Raw genomic sequence first — 16,281 nt, 5'->3', positions numbered from 1 at the left:
CACTTGCTACCCGACTTACTGGTGCCCATCAATGCTGACCACTAAACTCACCTGCCTGACACACTGACCTACCTGACATACATACACTGACCTACCTACCTGACACGCACTGACCTACCTACCTGACCTACCTGGCATACAATAACCTACATACACTGATAGTAGTGACACACGCTGACCATGGAGACTTCATGTGTCCTGCAGTAGCAGCTCAGCCGTGGTGTGCGGTGCGCGCCCATCATCACAGCAGGCAGCCGGAGGAGAGCCGAGCGGTGATCTCATGCGGCGGCCGCATTGTAATTCCCACCTTCTGGAGCCTGCAGCGCCTATGATGGACGCCACACGTCCCGCGGCCCCATAATTGGACCATTGGGACGTCCATCAGCGCTGCAGGCTCCAGAAGGCGGGACCTGCTATGTGACTCGGCCGCACCTGGCGGCGCTCGGGATAAGATCGGTCCGCGCTCGGGGCCATTGATAGAACAGTGCCCACTCAGCCACGGTGAGCCCCCCCCCTGCCAACACCACTGTGGTACAGTCACTTCAACCTGAAGGCGTACGGGTACATCCTAAGGGGTTGAAGTGGTTTAAGAATCACTAAAATTTAGAAACAATGGCTTTGAAATAACAGAGCTAAACTCTTTAAGGGCATTTAGTCCAAGTGCTTTATTTAACTTTTTTTTTTGTCTAAATGTTTTTGGACATATTAAATTTGATGCCATTGGGGTATGTTAATACTATCCTCATTATGGACATGAGCTATACCCCTTTCTTCTACAAGTTCAGACGTGAATGAATGAGTGACTTGTATAGCGCTACCTATGCGAACTGAATCACCTCAGGGTGCTTTTTTGCCGCTGGTGTGCATTTGCGGTATAGCACGGTCCTTTGCCCCATGGGGTCCTGACATGCTTACAAACACATACAACATACACAGATTTGGCCAATTTTTCAACAGGATCTAATTAACCTACCAGCATGTCTTTGGAGTGACATGAGTTTTTAGCCTGCAGCGCTGTTCAAGCATATTTTTTTCAATAGGGCGTTTGTATAGAAGTCGTTTCGATCGACTTCTGTTCAACTGCAGTGCCTAGACATGGATAGAAATTCATCCGGTCCTGGCTGAACCGGCCAAATTTAAATCTATAAATGACCAGCTTTACTCTGATTATGTTATATTCTCCCTTCCCCTCAATCCTAGTTTAAATACTCCACCAACTTTCTTGGAAACCTTTCCCCAAGCACAGCAGACCCCCTTCCAATTAGGTGCAAGCCGTCTTTAGAATTGAGGGTGTACCCCAATGAAAATCAGCTCAGTGCTGCATTTTTTCACAATGCAATGTATATAAATGCATGTGAACGCAACACACTTAAATGCAACTGTGAAAAAAGTAGATTACAGCAAAAATGCCATTGATTGCCTATTTGGTTAGGTTGATGAGTATAACATTTTTTTTTTCTCTCTTCGTTACAGCTATGAGCCATGCCGCTCGTCAAGAGGAACATAGAGCCCAGGCATCTGTGTCGGGGAACTGTGCCAGATGGGATCACCAGTGAACTGGAATGTGTAACCAATAATACACTTGCAGCGATCATCCGACAGCTTAGCAGCCTGAGTAAACACCCTTTATTTCTAGTTTTCTCTTGTATAAACTAATGCAGATGACTATGTTTTATTACAAATGGTACAGTATAGGCATTTACTTGCTCTGATCCAGCCAGCGGGTTAAACGGAAAAAACTGACCCTACTCCCCCCATCAGCATACACTGATCAGCGCTGGAGCCGTTGCCTGAAAGCGCTGATCTAATGCTGTTTTTCAAGCATGACCATTCGACAGAAACTGTTCGTCAGACTGGCTTCTCTTAAACAGTCAGAGCAGATACACACAAGACCAGATGTTGGCCAGTTCAGCGGTCCGTGCTTACCTTGTTTTCACTTTCAACCAGCAGTTGAAGTGACAGTCTAACAAAAAAAAAAAAATCTAAAGAGCATGTCACTGTAACAGTAGAGGTTTTAACACCCATTTATGAGGCCCATGTCCTCTATCTGCACTCTTTAGAAGTGCTGGAGCCTCCATCACACTCTTTAGCATTTGAAACTCCAGGGAGTGTCTGGTGCCTGAGTGTCCCCGTTGCACACTTTGGTTCTATTTTCCGATCCCTGCATGACTACAGGACACAGCAGTGATGTAAGGGTAGAAGGATGGAACCATAGTGCATACAGGAGTACACAGACGTCAGAGACGTACGCATAATGCCCACTACGTTGGGTAACAATAGAGTTGCTTTAATAACAAAAATGACCAAAGTAATTAAAGCAGCTTACCACAAACTTAGCAGTTTACCAAAACTTAATGGGGGGGGGGGTATTTAGTAAAACTGATTCCCGCTGCTGGAATCTCTGGGCAAAGGGCACTGCAAAGCAAGCGTTGGCCTCTGTGGGGAAATTTATGCCATTTCGTTGCAATGCTGACAAGTATACTTAGAGACACACACTAGACAGACCCCTCAATTATTAACCAAATGCTGTGGCATTTCTTTCTGGCCCTAGTAGCGGCTGATGGCGAGTACCCCCGTCCTTGGACTGGAAAGCCCCCCCCGAAATCCATGATGGGAATCAGCGCCCAACAACAATTTTAATTCCATGCTGCTTTTGGTTAAGTATATACAGATACAGCGCAATATTTGTCCATCGGAGGTAAAAGGGAATTGTTACTACGCACAATTCACCTATACCAACTATACTTCTGTTCAAAAACTCTTTGCATTTGTGCATAAATGATGCCATTATGTAATTTCTATACACCAGCAGGTCGCAAATTTTCTTGTTTTTATCCGTAATGTTTTTTTGTTTTTCACAATCAAAGTTTATTGAAAGCATATATAGCATAGAAGTGACTTATAACCATCGTTTATACATTAAGAAATTTATGTCCGTTTATGTCAGTTTAACATTGCACAATTTGCATAAGTTTTATATGTTAACCTAATAAATGTCAATACTTTAAACATACTTTTCATGTGGTTGCCTTAAAAAAGTCGCATGGGGATATTCTTCCTTGGTGTGTATATTTATTTTTATTTTTGGTGTGTATATTTAGTAAAACCGGAGCAGACAGAATCTTGAGCAACTATGCATAGTGATCAATCGGGCTTCTATTCTCAGTTTGTTCAAATAAAGTATAACTATAGGCAAAACTTTTTTTGTTTTTAGATTTGGATAGGGTGGAGATGGATTACAACAACTGTCTTTATTGCTGTCTGTGTCCCCGTTAAGGAGATTAAAGCCCCATACACACTATCAGATTTTCTGCTGATTTTTGATTTACCAAAACCATGTAGTGCAAGGGCCTGCCTGATTGCATACAAATTGAAACTCCTAAGGTTTGACCTCATATTATATGGTTTTGGTAAATCTGAAGGAAAAAATTAGCAGAAAATCTGATTGATAGTTTGTATGGGGCTTAACCGTCTCGATTTGTCCTGTTTACCATTATCATTGAAAGTGAAAGTAAAAGAAAATTCCAAATTTTGGGTTGTCACCAGACAAGTAACAGAGGGGACATCTTTCAATGGGCAAACTAGTTCTGGTGACCTGGGGGGTGGGGGTCCACAAGAGATTCTCCTAATTTGCAGGAATTTCCACTCGCTTCCTATTAGGATATGGGGCAGGAAGTGAAGGGAAATCTTTGCAATGGGACCCAGGTGGCGAAAAAAAAAAAAATCTTGACAGGGATTATAACCCTTCCTTTCTCTATCCAAAATGAAAAAAAAGTTTTCTCTATAGTTCTACTTTAAGCTTTGAAAAGGAAAGCTAGAAGCTGATTGTTTGCCATGCACAGCCGCTCTAAGGCCCCTTTCACACTGCGGCGGTGGGGGCGTTGGCGGTACAACAGCGCTATTTTTAGCGCTGCTGTACCGTCGTTCTTGCAGCTGTATTCGGCCGCTAGCGGTGCAGTTTTAACCCCCGCTGGCGGACGAAAAAGGGTTAAAATCACTCGTACAGCGCGGCTATAGCCGCGGTATTGCCGCGGTATAGCCGCGCTGTCCCATTGATTTCAATGGGCAGGAGCGGTTTAGGAGCGGTGAATACACCGCTCCTTCACCGCTCCAAAGAAGCGGTTTGCAGGACTTTTTTCACCATCCTGCCAGCGCACCGCTTCAGTGTGAAAGCCCTCGGGCTTTCACACTGAACAAACAGCGGAGGCTGTTTAGGGGCGGTTTGCAGGCGGTATTTTTAGCGCAATACTGCCTGCAAACCGCCCCAGTGTGAAAGGGGTCTAATTTCTGGCTGCCCCAGTCTTAATAAATTCCCCTCAATGTATGCACAAGACTGAACTGGCCTGGCCATATCTGATTGTGTAGCAAAAAATCGAACTCTTGGACCTTCCTTCGTTCACACGTCATGCACATCTAATTTAAAAGGTCTTCTCATTGCTACCTGTAAAGTACAGAGATCACTGGATTATTAATGTTTCTGTTCTTTATGAACGATTAATGGAGCAATGACAAACATTTACAAAGCCAATGGTCTGATAATGTGAATTTGTTTTTTTTTTTTGGCAAGTATACTAAGCTAACATTCAGTAAACTGAATGGGTAAAATGTTCAATTTTAACAGACTTGGTATGGCTTGAAGCCTCATTCTCATGGGTGCAGAGGTCCGTACATCATCAGATTGTTTATGCAGCTGGAGCCACCAGGTGCTGCATGCAGACCACCCACGTAAAGCCTGGTAAGCACATACCGACATTTTTTGGTATGTGTACCATTGTCTGTTCAACAGAAGCTAGGCTAACCACCATCTTCTGTCGAACTGTCATGCTAGCAAACCAACATTCGATCAGCGCTTGAGTGCTGATCTGTGTCTTCTGGTGGAGGGGGAGCCCCCCTCTCAGAATACAATACAGCAGCGGGAGAGCTCCTTGCATCAACATCACTTGTACTGATGTAGGGATGTGTCAGTTAAAAAAAAAAATTTACATGTATACAGTCTAGTGGCTGCCTGGACAGCTGGTCCAAATTTGACAGGGGTGCTGGTGAGGGTTCCCGAATGCACACTGCCTATGTTCAAAGCCATGCACCCACCTGTCAAATTGGGACAAGTGTCAGTGTCCCCATAAACTTAAGTGGGATGCCTGCATGCAGCACCTGAAGGCTCCAGCTGCATAAACAAATGGCACAATCAGGCTGTACAGGCCTCAGCGCCAATTTGAATGAGTCCTTATTCTAAATGAATGTGCAAAATTAATTCTGTTTATATACAGTAAACTGTTGTAGAAAAGGTAAATAACAGGGACGTTCTATGCTGTAATATGGAGGAAGAAAAGATTAACTGGCATGTATTAAATTTTTTCGTGGGAAAAAAAATTGGCAAGTAAAAAAAATAAAAAATTACGTATACAATTGTGACACAAGTCCTATTGTAATAGGATGTTATTAAAAATTACCTTTCCTTCTCAATCTGCAACGCTGTAATTTTCTGTAAAATGCAATGCAATATGGATACCTGGGAGTGTTCTGTACACAGATGAAGTAAATAATGCCCCCCAGAAATGTTATTTCCTTTTTATGTGATTGGCTTACTGATTTTCCCAAAAGTCTGCACTAAGATACACATCAGATTTTGAGCACCCCCTGCAAAAGAGTATACATTTGGTAAGATACTCTCAAAGGGAAATCACGTCTAAAGGGATGCAGACCCTGCCACTTTCTGCAGGTGCAGCAGCTGATTGATAGTTATAAAACCACTCCCATACAGATTCACTGAGCACATGGACACAAACAGCTATTTCTTCAGAATAACAAAAGGTAGCAATCTGCAACAAAGTTTGTTAAAATCCTTGTAATGTACATACTGTAGATCACCCAGAGTGGAATGTTTTTTTCCCAACAAAAGTGAAGTTACTCTTTAATAGGGATGGGCAAACACCCGCATTTGCAGGGTGTTCACCGGCTGTTCGCACTGACGAACACCCTGCAATGCACTGAGCGCTGCACAGTGTATTCTGTGCCCTGATTGGGCAAAGCTTTGCCCAATCAGGGCGCAGTGTAAGCTGGTTGTTAAGGAACAAGGCCAGGGAAGCCGGCCGCTGCGTCCTTAACAACGATGAGTCATCAGCCATCAATGGGTTTCCTTGCTAACAGATGAATAAAAGTGCCCCCCACCCCAGTCCATACCAGGCCCTTCGGGTCTTGTGTGTGTTTTAAGGGGAACCCCACGCCAACATTTAAAAAAAAAAAAAAACATACCAGGGCACATGTGCCCCCCCAATCCCAAAGCACCATGTTGACAACCCTGGGCTGTGGATGTTGGGGTCTACGGGTGGGGGGCTTATCGGAATCTGGAAGCCCTCTTAAACAAGGAGGCCCCCAGATCCTGCCCCCCCCCATGTGAATGGGTATTGGGTACATTGTAAAAAAGTGTCAAAGTAAGAAAAACAGGAAACCGTTTTTGACATGTCCTTTATTAAAAAAAGAAGAAAAAATTGTCCCTCTATGTAAATCCACCGTAAATCACGACGTCCAACGGAACCGAAAAAAATAGAAAAAATGGAAAATGCTTCGCCTCCATGGGAGGCCTCCCGCCGACTGCTCTCTCTGCACTTTGACAGTTCTTATATAGGCAAGGGGAGGGGCCACCTGATTATGTCACCCGTTGGTACGATGTACCAATACCCATTCACATAGGGTAAGGGCCGGGATCTGGGGGCCCCCGACAACCACAGCCCAGGGTTGTCGGGAAGAGGCCCTTGTCCCCATCAACATGGGGACAAGGTGCATGTGGCCTGGTATGTTGAGGACATGTGGCCTGGTATAGTTCTGAAGGTGGGGGGCACTTGCTTGTCTCCTCCCCCCTTTACCTGACCTGTGGTTGCATGCTCGGATAGGGAGCTGGTGGATTGGGGGGGGGGGGGGCGGACCCCTGCGCTGTTTTTTGTTTTTTTACATTTTGGTGTGGGGTTCCCCTTAAAATCCATACCAGACCCCAAGGGCCTGGTATGAACTGGGGGGTGACCCAATGCCGTTTATTTATTTATTTTTTAATAGCCGGGTGCCGGCAATTGTAACCACGAGTCATTTTGAATGGGATTTTTTTCTTTAGAAATGGCAGTTTTGCTGTAGTATGTTCTGTATGTGCTACAAATGCGCCATTTTACAGGCACATTAAGGGGACCCCCCCAGGCACGATACTTAAAGGAATTTTAAATTTTTACTGTTGCACTTTAAGCATCATTAAAATCAATGCTCCTGAAAACACAATCATTTTAAAAAAAATAAAAAATTATTGTTACATGTTCCCCAGGGCAGCACCCAGACCCCCATACCCATTTTATGGCCAATTACTTGCATATAATCCTTCAGAATGGGCACTTTTGATTGTTCCTGTTTGGCTCCCATAGATTTCAATGGGGTTTGCTGTTTGAGTTAGAACCGAACGGGGGTGGTGTGCGGCCCATCCCTACTCTTTAACAATCAAACTGAAAATCCTCCTCAGATATACCAGTAAATGAAAGCTAAAGAACTGCCTGCTGAAGCTGGAGTCCTTTTACAGTGGTAACTGGAACATTTATACCCTGTGAAAAGTAATGTAATTTTAGTCAAATAAACCCCTAGCATGTAAAAAACAGACCAATGTTCTTAACCTCCCTGGCAGTATGATTATTTTGGATTTTAGGTGCTGAAAGCGGTACAATTATTTTGCATGGAAATTTGCATTTTTATATTGTAGGCCTGTGATTCTTAGCAATAACACACTTAAATCTGTCCACCAAGAGTCTAGTAGATATCCCGGGTATGATGAAGTTTGAAACACAAAAACATAAACTATAATATAATAAATAAATATAAATAATTAAAAGAAAATAATATCATAATAAAAAAATAAATTTCCCCACGATTCACTATCGCTCAATTCTGCAAGTGTTCTAATTTACTATTGCTGTTTTCTAGCTGGTCTAAAGCCACTTTTGACATAAAGGGACACCTTTTGGTTGCTATGGACAATCTCAAGTTTCCAGGCAGAAAGAACAGTATATATAATATAAAACTGCAGGGCATTGGACAAAGCACTGGGGACAAAAGGGATGTGAAATAATTTCATACAGTACTGTAATCTGTAAGATTACAGTACTGTATGTGTTATAATTTTTACTTTTTTTATTAATTTGCCGCCAGGCTCCGCCCCCGTGCGTCGCGACGCTTGCAGGGAACGGAGCCTGGCACAGAGAGGCTTCGGAGATGACAGAGCCCGCAGACACAGCGGGGGACATCGCAGGATGCTGGGGACAAGGTAAGTAACACCGCACCAGGATCCTGCAATGTAATCCCGAGTGTGGCTCGGGGTTACCGCTAATGGTGCTGAAATTTAACCCCGAGCCACACTCTGGAAAACCGTCAGGGAGGCTATACCACTATTGAAGTTGCATACAATTTTTTTTCTGTTTATAGTCCTGGACCCCTGCATATTATGATTTATGGTTGATTTTTGCTTGCAAATGCCCAAAATATCTTTTCTTCCTGCTCTACCTCTCCAAGTGAGGCTTGATGGCATGGTTGAGTGGCAGTCCCATACCTCATTACAAGTGTTGCTCAAATGTTTGTAAGGCAGGCCATAAACAGTGCAAATTTCTTTCCTACAACCACGTGTAGCAGGAAAGAAATTCACACAATTCCCCCATCAACACAGATAGTGTTAATAGGGGAAGCCCTCCTGCCGAGAAATTGTCTTCTCCCGGAAGAAGACAGTGATTATCGCTAGCAGCTATAGCAGCCTCTTGCGGTAATCGCAAGTGAATCTGGGAGGCTGGTTCTACCAAAGTTGATCAATCGATCAACTTGGTACATTAAACCTACCCATAAATGGACTTGAATCTCTGCTGGTTCCCACTGTACCGGCAGAGATTCAAACCGTGTATGGCCAGCCTAAATAGAGGGATCATGTCAGACCGCTTCTTGCTGATTGCTGACTGCCAGGTGCACTGGACCTATCTTTTGTGTCTATTAGCCCCCGTTCACATGTCAAATCGCATACCAAATCGGAGCCTATTGCCGGCAACGGGACCGTTCCGAATCGATGTGACTCCGACTTTGCGGCGCTGCATCGATTCCCAAAAGTAGTTTCTGCACTACTTTTGGCGACTTTGGGGATGATTTCAATAGACATCTGTGCATTAACCCACACAGATGTCTCTCAAATCGCTCCCGTACTTGCAATGAAATGTGGGTTTGAAACCGTGCAATTCAGCTGAACTCACACAATTTCAACCCTGCCTCCAATGTGAACGAGAGCTTAGGCAGCTTTCACATGGGGTGAACTCAGTTCCAATCAGCAGGAGATCTGTCAGCTGATACCCTGCTGGTCAGAGCAGAGTGGGATGACAGGTCAGTGTCCGCTCAGTTTATGTAGAGTGGCTGAAAGTAAACGGACCCCAATGTACGTTTACACCCGACTGCCTCCGATCTGCCTAGATGGAGGAGGGCAGATCCCCCTGATCAGACTGGAGTAGGCAGGTGTAAATTCCCCCACAGGCTCATAGGGGTGAATAGACCATCCGATCATGTCCGCCTGAAAAACTGACAGGTGAACCTGATTGTTCCCTTCATCTGAAATGGACCTTAAGCCTCGTACACGGTACGATTGTTGGCCAACCGAACATCTGATTTTTGTCTTAAGGGCGTGTGCCAGTTGTCTTGCATACTAGCGGTACACAGTTGTTGTGCAACAAACACGAACGTAGTGACGTACTACGAGAAATTTCAACTCTTGAGCCCCACCCTTTGGGCCCCTCCTGCTAAATTTGTGTTTGGTGGGCATTGATTCTGAGCATGCGTGTTTGTACTTTCGACTTTTGTGTACTGACCATACGAAAATCTGACGTCAAACCATTGTCCGCTGAAAATTTACTAGCCTGTCATCCAACATTTGTTGGCCGAAAGTTGGACAACAGTTGTTAAAAGGAGTGTACTAACGGTAAGATTGTAGGACAACGGTCTGTCAACAGACATTCCCCTGCCAAAAACTATACCGTGTATACAAGGCTTTAGACTGCACAATCATATTTAGATGCCCTGTACCCTGCTGTAAAATTAAAGTGGAGGGAAGACCCTGAAAATGGAGGCTGTGAGTACATTGGCTACGAGACTGTATACTTATTTGTGTTATTTCAATTGGGCTTTAAGACACAACAATGTGAATAGCAAATCAGCAACAGGAGAAAGCATTTTTTTTATTGCTGGTTGTGCATTTTTGCTGCTGGTTGTATGAGCTATGTGGCTGTCAGATGAGCAGGGTTTGTGTGTGTGTTTTGACATATTTTTCTCTGTTTGGCAGGCAAGCATGCTGAAGACATATTTGGCGAGTTGTTTAATGAGGCGAACACTTTCTACATCAGAGCAAATTCTCTTCAAGACAGAATTGATCGGCTTGCTGTCAAAGTCACCCAGCTGGATTCAACAGTGGAAGAGGGTGGGTGATTGCACAGAACCACTCTATTAGACGTGTGACACATACAGACACTATTAATTACCTGGCAACGGCTGGCTCCTAGCAGGAGATCGCCACCGTCCCTCTGAGCGTGTTGTTGCTATCTTAAGTATTAATTGGCTAGCAACATATTGCAGCTTACCCTCTCTCCATAATTTGTATGAAAACTTGTTCTGGCTGATTCGGAAACGGCCAAGTTCTCGCCTACACACATTTGTATAATGAGACTTTATGGTTTTATAATTGCATTTGGAAGCATTATAGAAATGTGTAATTGTCCTGGCTTGAGAAAATTAAGTGCTTATCTTGTATCTGAAACGGCTGTTCCCAAGCTACGAGGGCTGCATGTGTTTTATTGGAGACCCTTTACCTTACTGCTTAGACATTTTTTTTTTATTTGCATTTTAGTCTTTTGATGTTTGCTTTTTATTTATTTTTTTATATCTTTTTTTTTTATTTATTTTTTTGTTCTTTGTTTATTTTTAAATTGCCCTTGAAAAAAAAATCAGAACAGAAGCTGGTAGATTAGTAGTCATTGCAACTTTTTCCCTCCTGCGTTTTTAAGGGGTTAACTAAAACGGAAATTGCTGTTATGACCGAATCATCCACTGGCCTCTCATCTCTGAAACTCTGGCAACCGTTTTTTTTTTTTTGCCCTACTTATGAATTCTTACTACTCCTGCTGCAGACAAGAGAATTTCACTGCCCTAGCCTCTAATCAATATTGTATGTGAAGACCAATTCTAGTAATCTCCATGTAATGATCATGGGAGGGGGTCGGTAAAGAAAGTCAGGTGTAGAGGTCACCTCTAGAGTCCTTGGTGGACTTCAAGTGTATTTTCACTTTTGCATTCAAATTTGAGAATTCACCACTATGTTTATGTTTTCCCATTCACATGACATACATTTTTTTTTTTAATATATGTATATTTCTTCTCTTTTATATGTTTCTTATGAGAGAGCCACATGGCTCACTTCAGGGATTTTTGAATAGTGTCAGAGTGAATCTGTCCTAAGGACAGGCTGTGTCTCCTCTCATTAACATATAAGCCGGGCCTCTAAACCTTTAACCCTTTGTTAAGACGATGTTCAAATCTAGTTTCAACTGTTAATGAGATCTGCCAACACAGTACAGACAGGGTTAATTATGGCAAACACAGGTACCCAGCCCCCTCAAAAACAAGAAAAACTAGTAGTATTTTACAGGGACAAAAAGGCTGCAATTTTTAAAGTTGAACTCTGAGCACAACAAATTATTTAAATATATTCCTTAAAGTGATTCTGAAGGTTATGTATTTTTTTCTTAACAAACATGTTATACTTACAGTATGTCACAAAAGTGAGAACACTCCTCACATTTTTGTAAATATTTTATTATATCTTTTCATGTGACAAAACTGAAGAAATTACACTTTGCTACATTGTAAAATAGTGAGTGTACAGTTTGTATACAAGGTAAATTTGCTGTCCCCTCAAAATAACTCAACACACAGCCATTAATGTCTAAACCGCTGGCAACAAAAGTGAGTACACCCCTAAGTGAAAATGTCCAAATTAGGCCCAAGTAGCCATTTTCCCACCCAGGTGTCATGTGACTTGTTAGTGTTACAAGGTCTCAGGTGTGAATGGGGAGCAGGTGTGTTAAATTTGGTGTTATCGCTCTCACTCTCTCATACTGGTTACTGGAAGTTCAACATGGCATCTCATGGCAAAGAACTCCCTGAGGATCTGAAAAAAAAGAATTGTTCTCTACATAAAAATGGCCTAGGCTATAAGAAGATTGCCAAGACCCTGAAACTGAGCTGCAGCATGGTGGCCAAGACCATACAGAAGTTTAACAGGACAGGTTCCACTCTGAACAGGCCTCGCCATTTTCGACCAAAGAAGTTGAGTGTACGTGCTCAACGTCATATCCAGAGGTTATCTTTGAGTGCTGGATGTATGAGTGCTGCCAGCATTGCTGCAGAGGTTGAGGCTGGGGGGTCAGCCTGTCAGTGCTCAGACCATACGCCGCACACTGCATCAAATTAGCTGTCATCCCAGAAGGAAGCCTGTACACACGATCGGACATTGATTGGACATTCCAAAGACAAAATCCGATTTTTTTCCAACAGATTTTGGGCCAAACTTGTCTTGCATACACACGATCGCACAAAGTTGTCGGAAAATCTGATCGTTATGAACGCGGTGACGTAAAACACGTACATCAGGACTATAAACAGGGCAGTAGCCAATAGCTTTAGTCTCTTCAATTATTCTGAGCATGCGTGGCACTTTGTGCGTTTGATTTGTATACACACGATCGGAATTTAAACGATTTTGTTGTCGGAAAATTTGATATCCTGCTCTCAAACTTTGTGTGTCGCAAATTCCGACAGAAAAAGTCCGATGGAACCCACACACGATCGGAATTTCGGACAACACAATCCAATCGCACTTTTTCCGTCGGAAAAAACGACCGTGTGTACAGGGCATAAAGATGATGCACAGGAAAGCCCACAAACAGTTTGCTGAAGACAAGTACACTAAGGACATGGATTATTGGAACCATGTCCTGTGGTCTGATGAGACCAAGATAAACTTATTTGGTTCAGATGTGTCAAGCTTGTGTGGCAGCAACCAGGTGAGGAGTACAAAGACAAGTGTGTCTTGTCTACAGTCAAGCATGGTGGTGGAAGTGTCATGGTCTGGGGCTGCATGAGTGCTGCTGGCACTGGGGAGCTACAGTTCATTGAGGGAACCATGAATTCCAACATGTACTGTGACATACTGATCCCCTCCCTTCGGAGACTGGGCCGCAGGGCTTTATTCAAACATGATAACGACCCCAAATACACCTTCAAGACGACCACTGTCTTGCTAAAGAAGATGGACTGGCCAAGCATGTCTCCAGACCTAAACCCTATTGAGCATCTGTGGGGAATACTCAAAGGGAAGGTGGAGGAGCACAAGGTCTCTTAACTTCCACCAGCTAAGTGATGTCGTCATGGAGGAGTGGAAGAGGACTCCAATGAAAACCTGTGAAGCTCTGGTGAATTCCATGCCCAAGAGGGTTAAGGCGGTGCTGGAAAATAATGGTGGCCACACAAAATATTGACACTTTGGGCCCAATTTGGACATTTTCACTTAGGGGTGTACTCACTTTTGTTGCCAGCAGTTTAGACATTAATGGCTGTGTGTTGAGTTATTTTGAGGGAACAGCAAATTTTCACTGTTATACAAGCTGTACACTCATTACTTTACATTGTAACAAAGTGTTGTTTATTCAGTGTTGTCACATGAAAATATATATTATATATATATATATATATATATATATATATATATATATATATATATATATATATATATATATATACAGTATATATATATATATATATATATATATATATATATATATATTTTATATATATATAAGATATAATAAAATATTTACAAAAATGTGAGGGGTGTTCTCCCTTTTGTGAGATGCAGTACATGCTCTCTCTGTGCCATGGTTTTGCACAGAGCAGCCCCAATCCTCTTCTTTTTGGGTCTTCCGCCAGCAGCCTTTGCTCCCTCTTCCTGCCGAGTGCCCCCAATAGCAAGCCGTTTGCTTAGGGGCCAATGGCTGTGCCCGCTGCTGTGTGAGCCAATGAGGAGAGAGAGAGACCCACTGCTCTCATGCACATCGCTGGACTGAGATGGGGCTCAGATAAGTATAAGGGGGGCTGCACCCAGAAGTTTTTTTTTTACCTTATTGCACAGAATGCATTAAGCTAAAAAAACATTCTGCCTTTAGAACCACTTTAAGGGTCAAGTCACACATGGTGTAGTGGCATTGTTCGACACTGGAAGAACACCAGTCACCACTAGGACACAAAGAAAACTTTTGTTTTCTAAGTCTCCTGTTCACATTGAAACGCAGCCTGAAACTGCACTGCAGTGACCTGAGATAAAGTGCAGACATGCTGCATTTCATCGCCATGCACTGGACAGGCTCGCATGTCGTTGTACAGTAGTGCAAAGACATGAATGTCGTGTCCCTTTTGTGCACTTCAAATAAAGTTTTTGTTTGAAAAAAAATAAAAAGGGAGCTGTGTGATAGGCTGAATCATGCACCACACTGCCCCCTATCCCCAGCTCCCGACAGCTGCTGTACAGTAGACCACTGTGGTTGACAGTGCAGCAGCTGTCAGTTTATGTGTGAACGGGCCCTAATAGCCACACAGTATATATATATATATATATATATATATATATATATCCACTTTCTGTGCACTAAATGCCTTTTCAAATCCAGACCTGTGGGAGGGACCCATCATACCCTACCCTCTATAGTCAACCGGCAGAAAACTGCAAGAGTGGGCAGAGAAGAGACCAGTCACCTTGCACAAAGAAGAGAAAAAAGCAGTGACTGGTCATTATAAAGCCCCTCCACAGGGAAAAAGTTTGGATTACGATACAGTTCTGGTAAAACAAAAATACACAAAGCCTCTTGAGAAGAGTAGTAAGGCAGGATGCAATGATGTTTTCAGGAAGCTACGTACAGCACCCCATTGGACCCTCCCATCAGCCATGAACTGATTGCCCTGCACTGAGACTCAATGATGATGTCACTGGGTGTGAAAGTATATAATAATAATAATAATAAGCTATTTAATAAAAAAAATTAATTAGAATGTTGATGAGGGGAGAACCCAGGGTACCTAGGGAACCTAGCTTAGGGTGCTATACTCACTGGATGTCTGTTATAGTAGTAACCGCGTTTGAAATAAAGTCCTGACCATAAAAAGCAATATTTTCCATTAAACAGCTCATGTCCTCTTGGTTATTTTAAAGGACTACTGATAGAAGAAAGGCTGTGTAGAAAAATATGTCTTGGGAGTCTTTTCTTTACATCAGTGGCTGATGATAAAGAACAGTTTTATAGAAAATGGATTGGATTTTAAAATCTTTGATGCCATTCATACATGCAAAGAGTAGATTAGCAGCAGGGTATAGTCACATCTGTGAGAAGGTAGGTAGGGAAGCTTTCTGGAGCATCTACAAGCTGTGAAATGAAATTAGAAGGTGAAAGACACCCCACTAGCACGTCTGGCTTATTCACCAAGTATAAAAGGCAAATCGGAGGCAGGAAGCTGTGGGAGGATGGATAGAAGAAAATTATAGCATGTGGGGAAAAGCTTTGACGATAATGGCAGAGAATAATCAGTGCTTGCAGGTTAGGGATATCTGAAATGGAGTTTCAGTATGGGCTTCTCGTTTTGGACCTTTGTATAAAAACGTATATTTTGAAAATGTGTAGTTTTTCTTTTTAAAATGGGTTCCTAAAGTGGCTTTCCCTGCAAAATTGTATATGATACAGAACTGGGCTTGGGCTGTATGTCGGCCGAATAGTGGCTGCATCCAGCCTGACCCTCAAGCACACATATTTAGTTTTTAGTGGCCATGCCCTTGTGTAGACATTCTTTTATTATCAGTGTCGGTGCTCCCCACCACACGTTGATCTGTAAACAGCGTCCACACCTATGTTGTATATCTCACCCAGAGGCACTAGCTTGCGTTTCAAATCTCAGTGTATACTGTAGATTCTTGCTGACTAAATTCCCTAGCAGCCAGAGTGTCTATGCCACTTCATACAAAATCCTCCCCAGACTCAATTTCCTTTTTCTTCTCATCATGCCCCCTCCCCCTACTTCCCAATCAACCGTTTCCTCCTCAGCACCCTCTCCTAGTGGAACACAATCAGCTGTTGCTCTTTCAGCACCCATCGGCAACACTCATATCCCACTCTTTCCCCAGTCCAATTTCAG

General features: G+C 43.0%; 1 protein-coding gene across 1 annotated transcript in view; it reads left to right on the top strand.

The window, feature by feature from the left end:
- The window catches only part of WASF3 (WASP family member 3), a 130,622-nt gene that overhangs the window by 87,422 nt on the left and 26,919 nt on the right, over window positions 1–16,281 (top strand). The window contains exons 3-4 of the mRNA XM_073613402.1: window positions 1,474–1,615; window positions 10,334–10,468. Coding sequence (XP_073469503.1) covers window positions 1,483–1,615; window positions 10,334–10,468 — 268 coding nt within the window. The 5' untranslated portion in view covers window positions 1,474–1,482. The remainder of the gene's footprint in view (window positions 1–1,473; window positions 1,616–10,333; window positions 10,469–16,281) is intronic.

The sequence above is a fragment of the Aquarana catesbeiana genome, linkage group LG02 (genome assembly GCF_042186555.1).
Source record: "Aquarana catesbeiana isolate 2022-GZ linkage group LG02, ASM4218655v1, whole genome shotgun sequence".
In the NCBI taxonomy this organism is placed as follows: Eukaryota; Metazoa; Chordata; class Amphibia; order Anura; family Ranidae; genus Aquarana; species Aquarana catesbeiana.
Note: the sequence above shows the minus strand (reverse complement) of the source record. Positions and strands in the feature narration are given on the sequence as shown.